The sequence below is a fragment of the Lepidothrix coronata genome, unplaced genomic scaffold, assembly GCF_001604755.1.
Source record: "Lepidothrix coronata isolate B3197 unplaced genomic scaffold, Lepidothrix_coronata-1.0 Scaffold21, whole genome shotgun sequence".
Lineage (NCBI taxonomy): Eukaryota > Metazoa > Chordata > Aves > Passeriformes > Pipridae > Lepidothrix > Lepidothrix coronata.
The window spans coordinates 7,885,349-7,901,941 of record NW_016690201.1 but is presented as its reverse complement, the minus strand read 5'-3'; the positions used below and the strand labels follow the sequence as shown (position 1 = coordinate 7,901,941).

At 41.7% G+C, this 16,593-nt stretch overlaps 1 protein-coding gene across 3 annotated transcripts in view; it reads left to right on the top strand.

Annotated features, from left to right (window-relative positions):
• The first annotated feature begins 218 nt into the window (after positions 1-218).
• USP25 (ubiquitin specific peptidase 25) overlaps positions 219-16,593 on the top strand; it is an 89,157-nt gene continuing 72,782 nt past the window's right edge. For 2 of the 3 annotated variants that reach the window (XM_017807978.1, XM_017807980.1), the window contains exon 1: positions 219-307. In XM_017807978.1, coding sequence (XP_017663467.1) covers positions 254-307 — 54 coding nt within the window. In that variant the 5' untranslated portion in view covers positions 219-253. Of the gene's footprint in view, positions 308-12,085; positions 12,113-16,593 lie in introns of those variants that run through there. The other variant, XM_017807979.1, reaches the window with a different exon arrangement.

Genomic DNA, 16,593 nt, shown 5'->3' with positions numbered 1-16,593 from the left:
CGAGCCGCTCCCGGGCCTTCCCCGCGCCGCGGCCTCTCCCGGGCCCCGCCGCTCCAGCGGCCGCGGAGCCGCGGCGGGGGCCGCCGCCAGCGCGGCCGCGGGCTCGGCGCTGCCCGCGGGGGACACCCCGCGCTCCGCGGGGCCCGGGCGGGCCTGTTGCGCTCGCAGGGAGCCGGGCGGGGCGGCAGCGCTGGGGGCGAGCGGGACGCGCCCCGGAGCACCGCGGGGTCCCGGGCGAGCTCCCCGCGGGGAGATGCTGCTCGTGCCCGGCGTGACCCTGCAGCGCCGGCATCCGCGCCCGCCAAAGGTGAACGCTATTTCCAGCCGGTGACGCTCTCCCGCTGGAGTGAAAAAGTGCCGCGTTTAGGGACCCGTGTTAACGCGCATCGCGGAACGGGGTTAAGGGAATGACGGCGCTTACGGATCTCTTGCTGCACGCCAGGACTTGGCGGGGAATGTTTCTCTGTCACAAAAAAAAAAAAAAAAAAGGACACCTTCTAAATCTCTTCGTCCCTTTAAGTGAACTGAACCGTGTTGAGAAATATCTAAAATTAAATTTCAGTGCTTGTTAAGCAGTGATTTTTATGCTTTAAAGGTAACTTGCTGGCTAACACAACTCTTCAGTTCAGTGATATGACTGCTGCCCTGTTCCCTGATTTTTATTTATTTTTTAATAATGGCATGTGCAGCTTTTATAAGAGGATAAAGGTGTTTGTGCTTTGGTGTAGTCAGTGTGGAAGTTAAATGGCTGCAGTGGTAAGAGTGGACAGGGGGAATGTGCTGATTAAGGTGTAATTGGTTAAAGTGGTACAACTCGCATTCAAGAAGCTCGTTTGGAGGGAAAGGCGTGTCTGGCAAAGACTGCTATCGTAGTTAGAAGTAGTTAGCACTGATTTTTGGCTGCTTCAGCAGGAAGGCAAGGGCTGCACGGACAGATTTTTTTTTCTCAGTCAAGTGTTTTCAGTTGAGGTGTGCTCGCCGATTAATGTAGCAGATTTACTGCTACATGTGCTTTCTGTGTTTGAAAACTTAGTTGCTGCTGTGCATCTGACAACTTTTGTGAACAAGTTTACCTTTTATAAAACCTGTTTCTGATGGTTTACTGAATGTCCTGCAATTATCTCATCCGATACTCAGTTACATAGTACCTCCCGCATGCTGATCAGAGCTGCCTGTTTGCACGTTCTGTCAATAATCCTGAAGGAGAAATGTTAATTTTCAGCTAAATTGGAAGAAACGTTGTGGTTTTCAGCTGAACTGCTTGTGGGTCAGTAGTTCAGGGTTACTTTAGCTTCAAATCAAGGATAAGCTCAAAGGTGGTTGAAGATGGGTTGTGGGAGATGCTGGGTAACACATCCTGCAGTAAAAAATAAAGTTAGCAATAATTCTAAAGTTGTAGTCGGCATCTATGGCTAGTGGTCACTTCTCTAAGTATCTAGAGCAACTGTGTAAAATAAGGTTTTTTTCACAGTAGAGATTTTCTGTTTTAACCCTGATTCCATGCTGGAGTGAGGAAAAGGTAAATCTTGAGGGTACTTTTCAAAAAAGCATTATCCGATTCCAGAGTAAGTATCTCATTGCTTATTGAGATTAACAAGTAGCTCTTGGGTTACAATATTTTACATCGTTCAGGTTATTTGCATGTAAGAAGAAAAATTTTGAAGGTTCAGGGAGCTGACGGATGGAGGAAAAGTGGAGAAGCTACCGTACCATTAACTCACCATCTTCCCTCAAAAGAGGAAAATCCCAAGCTCCACAAATAATGAGAGTTTGTTCTGGAGACCTCAAAGTTTGTCATGATTATTTTATGTTAGCGTGAAGAAACCACATACAAGCAGAAATATATTGGGTTTACAAGAGATGCCTGAGTCATCAGCATACTTTATTCAGAACTGTGGTTCCCAACATTGTTCATCAGATGTTTTCTTACTGTCATACAGGAAGTGTGTGTCAAACTTCAGCAGCACTTGGACACGTAGGTTTGTATTAATAAATGCTCTAACTACAAACAGCCTGTTTCCCACTGCAGCTATCTTTAGTTTAGCTTGTAGTAAAAGCAGCTGCATCGCGTCCAGAGAAGTTTTTTCTTTCATCTCTACTGGTCATCTTGACTCCTAATTAAAACTTGTAATTTATTTCCTGAAGCAAATATTTAATCATGTTATTCTCCTTGCTCACATCTCTTGCATGCTTCTCTGACATTGTTAGGTGCCTGGAGGTTATAGATAATGGTCGTATTAGGACTAAAGCATGTGAATAAAGGTAAACGGCCTGGGAGGTTAAGAGAAAGGACTTTCTTGTTTTGTCCCATCTGTATTTTTGTCCAGTCAAGTCCTTTTTTTAACAGGCAGTTTGCTGCTGAAGAACGAAGGCGTGTGTGTTGCAGGACTCCCTGTACTCCAGGCAATCCTACAGTGCTGGTGAACGCAGGCACGGATTTTCCTCCTGAAGGAAAACCTTCCCAGGCAGCCCTGGTGCTGCCAGACCCTTCACTTGGCCAGTGTCCCTTACACGGGGTTGAGCAACAGGGGCTGGGGGAAATGGTGATTTTTTAATTTGAGTAATTGAAAGTAACCATGCAGGGAGGTCAAACATGTTTCAGTGTTGTCTCAGCTCTGATAATTATTGTGATGGCCATCTCGGAACAGCAGGTTGAAGAAGCTGGGTTTTATAGGGTGACACTTAGCTGGCCTCTCAGCAATGTGTGTTATCAAGTCCTACTGCTTCTGGAGAGGGCCCGAGTGTTGGTTGATAGATGGGTTTAAAGACTGTTTTATCTGTCCTTTGGTTTCCCACACCCACTGTTATTTCAGACCTGTGATTCAGCAGTGCATTGGCAGCGTAATCTCAGGATAGTAGAATAAAGTTAGGTGTGTCAGCTCAGCTCAATTTTTTTTACTTTTTTTTAAAGAAGCACAAACTTTTAAGGGTATTTACCACTTGAAATAATGCTTGGCTTAAAGCAAGGTCTGATACTACTTACTTCCTCTCCTGTACTCTTTTTTTTGGGGTAATAAGGAGAAAATGATGCTAGCTCATGTGTGTGCTTCTGCTCTGCTTGTCCCATGGTTTTGATGTACTTATTACTGAAGGATTTAGCTAATAATATGGCACTGACTGCTTTTCTTTCCTGAAAGCAAAAACCACTTCATGCAGGAGATGATGCAGTTATCTGTCTCCAACCATTGGAGTAGAGATGTTGATGCAGTCCTGAATGGCAGGAAGTAATTGCAAAGCATACCTTCCTTGTGTACCAAGTGCTTGGTAGATATCTTGGGATATCTTGTGTGCTCTTTTTCTTCATCTCAGTAGGTGGCAACCTTCCAAGGTTTTAAAATCCAAGCCTTTAAAATCTCTGTGTTTTAATAGTTGAGTTCAGGGTTGCCTGATGGTGGGTGCTTGTTGGATCCCAGAGGCTGCAGGATGCTGCTCTCATCACATGGCTGGAGCTGCTCTTTCCTGTGACCAACATCTGGGTATCCTCCTGCATCTGAGAAATGTACCCTGGGTCAGGGAATGAAGATGGATTACATATCTCTGTGTTTGGACTGTGTGTCAGATGGGTTTGAATATGGGGGGTTATACCTGCCAGTGCTGGTACCCAAAGCTTTCTTACCTCTTTTGGCCAAGGTGAGAAGAATAACCACACTGGTTTACTGAAAGTGTTTGCAGCAACTACTGAGTAATTAAAAATCATTTGAATTGCTCTGGAGTTATGCTTTTAAATGTATGCATCTTGTTCTGTATTTTAAAAAATTTAATTACACCTTCGGCACAGATTCCCCTTGGTATTTTCTGAAAGCTAGAGCAAGGTGCAAAGGTCAGTGATTCAAAGTGATTTTGAAAGCCCTTGTCAGACTGGTCTGCTGAATGCCTTCTGGTTTTGTGACTGTTCTCATGGATTTTGGTATGAGGTGGGTGTGTATGTGGTAAGGTTTGGGTTTTTTTGTTGTTGGATTTTTTTTTTTTTGGTATCTATGCAAGCCTATTGAATTTTGGAGGGTTGTTTTTATTGGTATAATATAATATGAATCAGCATGTTTCTGAAACCTTTAATAGCAGTCTAAAACCTGTTGCATTCAGAAAACCTTTCACAGAAGTTCAGTAATGGTCCTGTGGTAGCAGGAGTTTACAACTATAATACTATCATATAGAATTTTTTTGAAATAATGTCTTTAAATATATTTTGGTCCATGCCTTGAAAGAAAAATACTGTTTCAGGATATGAAAATGTAAGGCTTATGTATTTTTATCGTGACCTTGTGTAATATTATTTTAAAATATCTTCAGTAATTCCTTAAAAAAAACCCCCACCACCATATATTTTTAGGATAACCCTATATAGACAGCTGCTAGGAGCAGCATCTACAAAAGATGACAAAACCCATCCGCTTCTATGAAAAGGTCAAAAAAGCAAATTACCATGTCTCAAAATATAAAAATATTTCACATTTTTAAAAGTGCTTTGTAAAGATAGGTGGGAGGATAATTGAACAGTTGCTTTTCTTGCACTCTTGTGCCTGAGATGATATGTATGGTCTGGAAGTAGCATTTCTTCAATTCTGTGAATTCAGTTGATGTTCATGGACTTTTGTAACTGAAGAGTAATAAAAAGAAGAATGAAAGATAGAAATTCTATTTGGTTTCTGGCTAAATCTTTTCTTCTTCCTCAAACTTGCCTGAGTGTCAACAGCCTGATTATTCAGTCCATGAGAAGCCGATCCATAATTTCAGTGGTGTGAATTGTGAGGGATGTCCTGGATGCTGGGAACTGGTGCAGTGGCTGAGTTGTTAAACTTGACTTGGAGGCTGCCTATTCAGGCTGGGCCCAGATCTTTGCAGAACCAGCTGAGAGGTGTCTGACCCTCACAGATGACCTGTGCCAGGAGTTGTTTGGGGAGCTGCATCAGTCACCCCCTTACAGCCACTGGCTGGCAGTGCCAGTGATGGGGGGATTATTGAGGTGCCCAGAGGTGCTTCCAGGGTTCCTTAATGTTTTACTGCCCTTTGCTTTCTGTAGTGAAGATACTGATTTGCAGTTTCCAGCTGGTCATCTGGCAAAAGCTGAGAGTCTGACATGACATTCCTGATGTTCCTTTAAAGCATAAAAAGTAAACAAAAAGCTTAAGAGCTGTGCCTTCACTTGAGCCTCTTCATGTAGGAATAAATTCCTTTAAAGGCCTGACTTTTTGGTTTTGTTTGTTTGGGGTCTTTTTTATTATGAACTTCCTGTACTTATTGTGGAATAGAGTTCTTAAAAATCTGAGGGGTGTGTGTGTGTTGCTGGGACCTGGACTGAGAGAGAAAAGTCTTTTCTACTTTCTCTGAGTAGGAAAGCCACAGATGTGAGAACAGCTTTTCTGGGAAACGAAAGTATCCTGAGTGCTTTCACTTTCTAGTTCTCTTGTGACAACCAGTGTGATTATTTTAAAGTGGGGAAAGGTTGCACTGAGTCACAATGAAGGTTTGTGCGTGTGTCTGTTGCTTTTTTTTTGTGTAGTTGTTTTTTGTTTGTTCGTTTGGGGTTTTTTTAGATGGCTTTGTTAAAGTTCTCCGTCAAACCCCAGTGACTAAGTTACCAGTGTGATGGTCTTTAGTCACTGGCTCAACACCTGTAATTCGAGAGAATTCAGCTTCTCACCAGAGGCAGGTGCTTGCTTCTCACCAGGACTTGTGCCTCGGGGGAGCAGTGTAGCATCCTGATGCAAATCACAGGCTACAGAATTGGGTGAGTGATGTAGGGGAGGCTGTTGTGATATTGTATTTCAAAAGGATTTTATGATTTTAGAGTAGAATTCAGCCTTTTCTTCCTGTTAGGAAATAGAGATGGCTTCTGTTAGCTGGTGATTACACTTTATCAGCTGGGGTGCTGTTAGAGAAGTCAGTATTTGCCAAGAGTAGAAAATACTTGACTGGAGTGAACATGGGTTCAGTTTCAGTAGTTCAATGAAACTAATGTAACCTGTGTGTGACTTCTGCCAGAGAGCTGAATGTGTGACAGGTGGGGTGGAAATTCCTTCCATTTGCTTCGAGACTGTGATATGTCCAAAGTTCTGGTTAATGGGTGGTCAAGTGTAATTAATAGGAAAACTGTGAATCGCAGTAGTAAGTTGCATGTAAAGCTATGTCAAGTTGAAAGTTTTCTATAAACTCTTTATCTTTTTTTATTATTAAAAAAGGGAGAAAATACTGTGACAAAGCTGACAGGCTGTGAGGCTGAAGTCAAGATGAGGTGGTGAGATGCTTTTCCTGCAGAGCAGGATAGCAAGAGCATACCTTGCATGATGGTACAAACTCAGGCTTTCTGCCAAGTAAAACGAAGTACTTTTTCCTGTTTCCTGTATCAGGTTGGCAAATGGCATCTCTTGCTGTTTTTTGTGAACACTTTTAAGTCTTTATTTGACAACACAGTGTGTTCTGAACAGCACATCAGATTTTTCCATGTTATCTTACATTAATACTGTGCTGGATATATAAGCTGTATTCTGCCAGCACACCTCAGCCAAACTTGCAGGTAGAACGGAGATCAGCTGTAGTGTATGCTGTGGTTGAGTACAGTCACAATATAAAATTTTAATTTATTCCAGCATTAAAATTTGCACTCTGTAATTGTATTGCGGGGTTTAAATCTCTGTCTCGATTTCTGTAGTAATTTAAAACTCACAATCACCTGAGGGCTCTACAGACCGTTAGTGGGAGATTTTCATGAAACTTCTCCTTGAGTGATCCTGTCCACCTTTGTGCTCTGTTACCACTCCACCTTCCAGAAGTGAATAAAGGGAATGTAAGTCTGATGCAGAGGGTTACAGCTCCCCACCTCAATATTTGAGGCGAGTACCCTGGTCTGTGTTCTGGAGTGGCTGTGGGGGTGTGTTGCCTTCTGCTGACAACCAGGCTGTGTCTTCTGGTACAGGGGTGGTTATAACATACAGAACTACACAGTCGTTTTCCTGGTGAGTGTGGTGCAGAATCTGTGGGTTTAGGCTTTAACATGAATGAAATGTTGAGCAACATTTTGAGTCAATGTTGAGATTCCCGTGAAATGCTATGAAGGAAGAACTGGATCTTAAAATGGTGCAAAGGACAGATTGACACAAAATGTCATGAGCTGGATATTGTGGTGACTTCAGTCATCTGTGGCAGGCTTTGTAAGTTCTTGTCTTTGTAATTATGGGATTTTTTCCTCACTTATTTAATAACATCATTCATTCCAAGCATTTAAAAATCACAATGAAAATACTTAATCTATTTAGACTCCTGCAATTTAAGAACCCGCTGATTTTGTTTCAGTTAGGTTTCTTAGTTTTCATTCTTTTGTAAATGTCATTAGCTTTTCTATGCCATAAAAGATGAAATTCAGGAGTGTGTTGAAAGCCACCAGCATGAGAGTTTCCCTGAAATCTGTTGTTACCTGATGATGGGACTTTAACAGGAATAGCACTGTTGTGAGCAGTAGCACCGTTGAGTGTCCACAGTTTTAATGCAGCTCTCTGAAGAAAGACTTTTGGAGAGGTGGAAAAACACCAAACATGTGATGTGGAACAGCTTGAAGGCTGGAGTGCAAGCAGGTTAACTTTGAAAGCATTGCCTGCCACAGAGCTGTATATGTAAAACAGCAGAAATACTGGTATGCAAATTCCAATAGATTTTGTTCTGAGATGCACAGCTTTGACATGATGCTTTTGTTTATAGCTGGTTTATGAATTATTGGATTCTTGCTGAAAAAAAATTATACGATGCACAGCATTTCTTTTAAAATGTTTCTGGTGTCAACTAATTGGCAACAGTCAAGCTTATCAAAGTTTAGGTGCCAAGCAAATACAGATTGTACTTAAAATATTCTTGACAAAAGCTTTTTAGCCATCAGGTGTAAGCATATTTTTAAGCTTTACAATAAGCACATGTAGACAGAATAATGTATTTAATAAAAGCTTGTCAGAGAGGCTTTAGTGTTTTCAAGGCATTATCCATAGCTATTTAAATTTAATTGACCCTTTTACCTTATAGTGGTCTAGGCAGAATTTGTGGAAATGAATTCATGTGATATAATGGCATTATATCCCTCTGTGGCTTCTTTCTACTAATTGTCATATCATCATTTCACGGGTATTGTACCCCGAAATCCAAAGGGCTCCGTTGAAAACAGGATGTTCACTTGCCATTAGAGTCTGAGTCTGAGATGTAAAACTTTTGGATTGTGAATTGTGTAGCTGTATTTCATGCTGATTATTATTTTTGGTGAATAGTAAATGCCAGGCTTGAGTTCCCATGTGGTATTATATGTGATAGCTGTATGACTCTAAGGAAATTCAGATACCTGTGCTGAAATGTCTATTCTTATTATCAACCCAAAACTTACTCTTGTGAATTTCAATAAAATTTCAATTAAAACAAAAAATAATTTCAAGAAGTTGAATTTAGCTGTGTTATTACTAGGATAAGCCAGGAAAAAAAAAGTGCCACATGGAAATAACCATTGAAAAATTTACATTCAGGTGTTTACTTTGAGAGTTCTTTGAAGTAAGAAGCTGGAAAATGCTGGGTATGCACAGGCACATGGCATTCCTCATTCTTTTGAAAAGAGGAGGAGATGGCAGGAACAGATTCCTACTCCGTTTTTGTCTTTGGTTTCATTTTATTCCTCTGAAAGTTAGTTACTTGAAAAAGAAATTTCTCCTGGGACTACAGCTGTTGGAAAAGTACTTTTTTTTTTTTTTTTTTTTGCTAACACTTTCCAAAAGTGCATGGGTAGAAAAAAAAAACTTTATCAAAGTGCATAGGTATAAATAGCCTGGTTAGAGGACTGAATACTGTGTATTTTATCAGATCCCAGAAGTCTTATGTTGTGACTGAGAAAGCATTCCTATGTTTTTCAGATTTTAACTTTTGCTTTGTTTTTGATATAAAATCATGGGAAAACATACAAGAGAAAGCTTTTAAGCTTGTAAATATGGGGGTTTTTTTTAAGCTAAATAGCTTTATAGACAGCTTGTGGTTTCCCTTCTCAGTATTACCTATTTTCCCATTTGTCAACTTATTTTCTTCAAATTCTGCCGATGCCTCTTATGTAATTTCTCATCTGTTTGAGAACCATGTTCTTTTCATTTGGAGACTTTCCCGCTACTCTTTTCTTATGTTAGAAACTTCTAATTATTTGGTGCTAGTAACAGGAAGGTTTTTTTTAATTAGGACATCTAAGCTTATAACTTTTTTTTTTTAATGGGGGTACTAGAATTAAGTCTCCTCTGTCTGTAGTCCGTAACTTATGTGGAAATTAAAAAATAACTAACTGCTTACTGACAACTTTTAAAAGTTCCCTCTGGTCTTGCACGTGTGTTATGGGACTCGGTCCTGAAAGCCACAGAGTGTCTCTTGTGACAACTCTGGCTGGACCACAGTTGTCCCCCTGCCTGAAGCTGACTGGGCTGCTTTTTTGGGTGCAGTCTGCTGGTCTACTCTGTAACCTCTGGATTTATTAATGGTAAAGACAGATTTCCCCATCATCACCAGTTCCAGCTCTTGCTAACTTGGTGTGTTGCCTTGAAGATTTTTCTGGGACTGATTTAAGGCCGACTGGTAAATGTGCTACCTCCTGCTAGTGCTGGGGGGGGTGTGTGTGTGCAGTGCACAGACTGTGCTGTGTTGTCAGAGACCCGGGAAGGTGCCAAGGGCTTTGTGACCTTACTGAGTAGAAAAGGGTTGAAGATTTTTCTATCAGAGCTTATTATCTCTGTTGTTTGATGTGGAATGTGTTGGCATAATGCTGCTGCTAGAAAGGCAGCACCGAATTAATTTTTTTTTTTTAGGAAGGAAGCACGGAATTTAGATTTTTTTTGTTTCAGATTGTTTTCCAAAAATGTGAACTGTTTAGAAGAGTACTTCATACCCCTTTTACTCAAGTAGGCCTGTGAAATTTCAGCTAGGTATGTGGTGATGGCAGAAAATCACTCTTGGGGATACTGCTACAATACCACCAAGACAGGGAAGACTGAGAGGTCTAAATGATGGCAAATAGTGGTTATAAACCAAAATTGTCATAGGATTCTCAAGACCATGTCCGAACGTATGAGAATATAACACGTTCAGCTTTCTGTGGGAGCTGAGGCAAATGTGTGTTTCAATATAAGGTAATTGGAAGTCCATTAAAAACCCCCAAAGATTCTAAACCTTACGTTTGTTTTTTTTTCTTTCTCCTTGAAAGAAACCAGCTTAGAAAATTTCATTTGCCCTCTGTGGAGCGCAATGCTGAATTTACTATTTCCTTAATTGCGAGGTAGTAAAATTATATGCTGATCCCCGGTACAAATCTCACCACATCTTTAAATACTCTAGTCTCTGTTGTGTTTGAGGTTCATTTCAATTCTAATGCCATCTGAGTCCGTGGAGGTTATTACCTAATGAAAGCGAGAGCTGCTTGCTGACCTTCACAGGCCGGCAGTCCGTGGTGTGGCAGTGGCCCTTCCGCAGGGACGCAGCACGTGCCAGCACCTTCCTGGTGCCTGACCCAGGAAAAGCTGTCTCACCTGAGAAGCTGGAACTGCTGTTGGGAGCCTGACACCTTGCAGGCAACCTGTTAAACACTGCCCTGGATTTTAGGTGACTTAGTGTTATCTGTAGTCTTATTCTTCCGCAGAGTTGTGTCCTGTGTCCCTTCCTGCCCACCTCCCTCCCTGCTCCCCAAGATAAATGCCTGTGTCTCTTCACATGATTTCTGTTTAAATGATTAGTGGGGGGCAGGATAAGCTATCGAATAATTTTACTGAATGCTGCAAATAGCAGTGCATGACTTTTCTGATGGAATTTCATCTTGTAATGCACGTTGGATTAACAGTTGGAGCGAGGTGATCAGTTGAGTCAATTCACCTCTGAAAGACCTCACTGCAGTGGAGTGGAGGTACTCCTCCTCGGTTCTTCCCAAGCTCCCTGTGTTGTCTCATCTAACTTCTTTTGACCCAAGGAGTGGGCACCAGCAGGGTGGATGCCTGAGCTGCAGGAAGCCCAGGGTGCTGCTGAGGGTTTTGGGGATCCCTCTGGTCAGGCCAAGGTGCTTGAGGTGGCCTTGGGCTGTTGGGGTTGTTGTTTTCAAGAGACAGGAGGGCAGAGGTGCCTGGGTATGTGCACGCTCTGTGATCACAGGGTCTGTTTCTTTAGGAAATCATGTTACTAATTTTTTTTTAATTGGACTAAACGGAAAAGCCTTTATTGAAAGGCTTTCTATTAAGTTGGGGATTTTTTTCCTTCCTATTCAAAACAGATAGCTGAGCTCTTTGCCCAAATGTTTCCCTTCTATTGAATACAGTGGACTCTTTGTAATACAGACCTGTCTATAAAAAGTGCAATTTAACTTTTATTTAAGATTTCCACGCTGTACTATTCTGAATTTTGTGTGGAAAAATCGATTGTGAAATCGTTCTGGTATCACTTACCTAGAGCACGTAGCGGAGTTGTTTGAGGTGAAGTGGGATCTTTGATCTCTGTGCCATTAACAGCTGCAGTAAATGAAATCCTTCTGGATGTGCACACTTAAACCAGGGAGTGGTCCATGCAGGAGCAGGCCTGAGTGTGCTCATTCATTTGTGTGGAGTGTAACCATGAGGCACACCAGGAGCACCGGATTCCTCTCACTGTGGGAATTTTCAATTCATCTCCTATTGGAGTAAGTTTTCTGCAGTAGTGCCTGAGTAGGAAGAGAACTGTGGGAGGATTTTCTCCTGCTTGGTTTCTCTCACTGGATAGAAGTAGGATTAAAATAATGGCAGAGAAACAACTCATTCTCATAAGGCTGCTCCACAGCAGTTTAATCCAGAGGAAATAGGTGCAGCCTTTGTCTTGTTCTCTCCCTTGTCTCACTCCTGGCTCTCCCTAAGGCAACAGGAAATTAATGAACGCAGAGAGTGACTCTCTGCTGGTTTATTGAGAGCCTGGGCTGGATTACTGGAGGTTCAGGCTGTGGTGCTGGCTCCAGGGGAGGAGTGGCTTGTGGCCAGGGCGGGTGGCATCTGGCAGCACCAGCCTGGGCTGGCCAGCCTTGGCAGGAGCTACAGCCTGGGAAGAACAGCTGACTCATCAGAAGCAGCTTGTGGTTTTACAGCCCCTTTAAATGTTATTGTTTGTAAGTATTGCAGATACTTGGTTCCCACTGGTCTGAGGACACTAGGAATTTCCAGAGTGGGTTTGTTTGCTCCTAGAGTTGTTGTCTTTGTTATAATGGCAGAGTGAGGAGAAGTTTGGGGCTAGCTTGGTGTTGCTTCCTTGAGAGATCTTCTGTATTGTGCAGAGCAGGGTGAGGCTATCATAATGGCTTTTTGGAGAAAAACAACCCCATAAATATGCTAAATATTTGAATTGGCTAGTGGGACTCTTCTCTTGAATTGAGAGACAGGCCTTAGCCTCACAGAGACATTATAAATGGGTGATGAAAGGACAGTGAAGAGCTCCAAAGTGAGCCAGAAGAGCTTGTGTTTGGCCTGATGGGTTAAACTGTGATTGGGATGCAAAGGAAAACATCTTAAAGCATGGAGTTAGTCTGGCTCTTATAGCAGCATGGTTTTAGACCTCAGAAAGACAAGACTGGGCACTTTTAATAGTGGCCACAGTAAAATTGTACCCTGGTCAATAGCCTTTCCTGTGAGGAGGATGCTTGTGTCTTGGTGGTGCCACCTGGGCAGACACTCTAAAATTTAACGTTTAGGCATAGTGGTAAATGTCTATGAACAGAAGAAAAAAATTAAGAAGGGAACTTTTACAACAGAAAGTGGCCAGGAGTGATTGGAAAGATGTGTATGTATCCTTCTTTAACAGGGGGCTTGGATTAGATAATCTTCAGAGGTCCCTTTCAACCCCAACCGTTCTGTAATTCTGTATGTGTATATTTATAAACAAAATGTACGTGTGAGCAGAGACTGGAGCACCACTGGTATCATGGTACTGCCCAGCTGTTGTCCGTGGGAAGGCTGTTGGAGGAACCCTTGTGAATTTTATATGTAGTTTTCAGATAACTTGTGCTGGTCCTTTGCAAGGCCCCTCCTGCTGCCACCAGTAAATAATCCCCCAGCAGATTTGAGTCAGAGCTGAGATATTTTTGCTAATTACTGTCACAGTTACTGAAATATGTAAGAGTCAAAAGGAATTTTTGTGAAGCAAATTTTCCCATGGTGGCTCCAGTGAATACAACCCAAGTTTAACTTGCATCTAGTTAAGCGAAACTCAAGATCTCATCGGCTTTACTGTAGTTAATTAATTTTAGAGCTGCTGTCGTTACTATTGGGAAGCTGAGTAGGGTGTTGTGCTGAGCAGGGTGTGAGGGATGATGGTGGTTTAAAACACAGAAACCTTAAAATTCTCTGTAATTTTGTATTTCTGACGCCTTTTATGTTTTCAGTAAGTACTAAGGCTACTGTCCTTTCTTGATTATCATCTTGTTGCTGTCGTTTTGGAGATGCTATCAGTCAGAGCTAGAAATGTGGAACTAAGCAATTCTTCACTCAAGCAACACTGTTCATAAGTCAGTTCACAGACTAATTTTAATGTTTCCCTGTGAACTGACAGGTTTTCATGCTCGTTGCAAGAGTATTCCCCATGCAGGTGATGGTTTGGCTCATGTTTAACTTCTGGGTGTCACTTTGTAGATGTGTATAACTGTCTGAGGTGGGTTTGCCTTATATTTAGTGTGAGAGAATACAAACCAAACTCCTCAAGCCTCTCTTTAAAATTTCATTTCAAAAAGTTTAAATATTAGCTTGAATAAAGATAAATTTGAGCATTATATGTTGGGAGTAAACGAGAATATTTTGGCTACGTGTGAGGCTCAAAATAGTGAGTGTTTTCATGAATGCATGATCTTGTGTTGTGTAGAATCCTTAATATCAAATACTGAAATTAATTGAAAAATCACTCGTTAAAGCATTTTCAGTTGAAGTTGTACAGCTTTGTTATTTCTCATGGTAAGCATAGAGATGTGGTGAGAGTATTCTGAGTGTTTTCTTAGGATGAATATAGGTTTTGTAAAGCTATGATTAAGTAGAGTCCTTCATTTAATTTTTGAGGGAGGGTTGTGTGCACCTAAATAATGCATTCAAGCCTTTTCCCTGTTAAACTTTTATTTGGGTTAGACTGTGGTTGGCTGAAAGTTCCTGCCATGCAGTGTGTCCTTTTGCCTCCTTGAAGTAAGTTTTTGCTCTCAGTCCAGTTGCACTTTGTACAAGCTGCTGCTGTAATTGGCAGCTTTTGGCAGCCTGTGCAGAGCAGTCCCAGACTGAAAATCTGCTGTCTCTGTGCACGTCCTTTGCTCTCCACAGGTGATTTTTGTCCGAGCCAAAGCTGAGGTGCATTTTGCATTTGTGTGTGTATAAAAATATACCTTTACCTACTTTCTTAGAGGATACAATGTCATGTAAGAGGTTTCTCTTTTCAGACCTTAATAAAAGGAAACCCAGTTAGCAGATGCTGGGCAGGGGAACCTAGTTCCGTTCTGCTTTAGGAGGTACTGGAAAAATGAACACCCTAAAGCCACTGCAGAGATTTAACTTGGTCTTTGCACTTGCAAAACACTGCTTTAAAAAATATATGTATACATATACCTACTTTTTAATGTATATATTTTATATATGTTTATTCTGCACATACACAGAGAAAAATCTTGAGGACAGAGCTGGTAAGAGCAAGATATGCAACAAAGCCCTCTGGAGTTGACAGAGTGTTTTCCCTGTGTTTCAAGTTAATATCTTCATGGAAGGAGTTAGTTTTTATTTGCCTATTTGGAACTTGACCAACAGCTTATTTAGAAGCTGGTTAATGTATCTGTGTTGCTGGAAGCCATAATGCTCTGCAGTGTTTGTGGGCCTTTTAACTATTCCTGGGAGACATGATTAATGTGGCAGAAAATGACATTCTCAGTGGTAATTGAGGGTCTTTAGTATGCTTGTCCTTTGTATGTTAAATATTTTTGTTTATTTGTTTGTAGCAGAAACTTAAAGCCTTTCTTTAGAGGATTACATTCCTCTAAGCTCTGTGTTGTTCTCATTGCAGCAGCATCATAGGAAGAGACTGGCTTATTAGCTACTTGTCTGCAAGTGGTACCATTAGCAGGTCCTTTGCAGCTCAGGATACATTAGAATTGTCTTCAATATGAAATATTTTGTGCAATGTCACTTGAGTTTTCCTTCAACAAATAACTCTTATAAATTGGAGTTGCACCAGAAAGTAAAGCGGGATTTGTGTGGAGAGACTGCGTAAAGATGCTCTTCACAGCACTTGCATTTTCTCAGTTCTCTCTTTTAGTCTCTAATACAAGTATTCATCCCTTGAGAATCATAGAATCATAGAATGTCCTGGGTTTGGAAGGGACCTTAAAGATATCTCATTCCAACCCCCCTGCCATGGGCGGGGACACCTTCTGGTAGATCAGGTTGCTCCAAGTCCCATCCAACCTGGCCTTGGACACTTCCAGGGATGGGGCAGCCACAGCTTCTCTGGGCAACCTGTGCCAGTGCCTCACCACCCTCATAGTGAAAAATTTTTTCTTAATGTCTAATCTAAACCTGCCCTCTTTCAGTTTGAAGCCATTCCCCCTTGTCCTGTCACTCCAGGCCCTTGTAAATGGTCTCTTTCCTTCTTTCCTGTAGGCTCCCTTCAGGTACTGGAAGGCTGCAATTAGGTCACCCCAAAGCCTTCTCTTCTCCAGGCTGAACAGCCCCAGTTCTCTCAGTCTTTGCTCATAGGAGAGGAGCTCCATCCCTCTAATCAACTTGGTGGCCCCAGTACATTTTCATTATATTCTATTGAAATGTGAACTGCATAGTGAGGCCTAGGTCCTGTTTTCTCCTGGTAATGGTTGGGCTATCTCATTCATTATTAAACATACAACTTTTTTTGTGCTTGTAAACTGAAGAGGATTGTTTTATCTTCTAAGTTTGTAAGTGCTTGTGTTGCAAAGACAAGTACTTGGGTGTTGATATAAATAAAGCCAAAGCTTACATGCTCTTCTTCAGAAGCTGGAGAGATGAGAAAATAAACAGATCAAAAGGTAGCTAATTTTCCCCCAAAATTTATCTGCAGTATAATTCAGAATTAGTCAATTTATGAGATTTGCCTTGTCCAAAAAAAGCATTTGTGTAATTTAGCTTTTTGCTCTGATTTTGGGAAGTTATCCGAGTTTACAGTACTGTCGTGGAACTAATTTGGGCACAGTATCTCCCTAAGCAGATAGCAGTGTAGATCCTTTTCTGCTTCGCTAACACTGGCACAGCTACTGAATATGCTATTGTGTGAGGTTATAAACCAGATAATCTTAATTGGGCATTTCCTGAGAGCAAGGGAGGGATGGCTGAAAAAGGAGAGAATTGGAAATAAGGGCATGCATTCCTAGTACACAAATCTGGCTTCCGTCCAGGAAAATGGGAGAATTTCCTGTTAGTTAAAATCTTCCAAGAGCTGAAAGCCTGAAGATACATACTGCATACCTCGGGGAGCCAGAGGAAGGGGAAAGGCTGGGAATATCTCGTGCATGAAGTCCCCAGGGAACTGACTGCTGCCGTGATGTGGTGGGACTGAGGGATGTGAACAGCTGGATCTCAGGGCAGCCATAGCATCAGT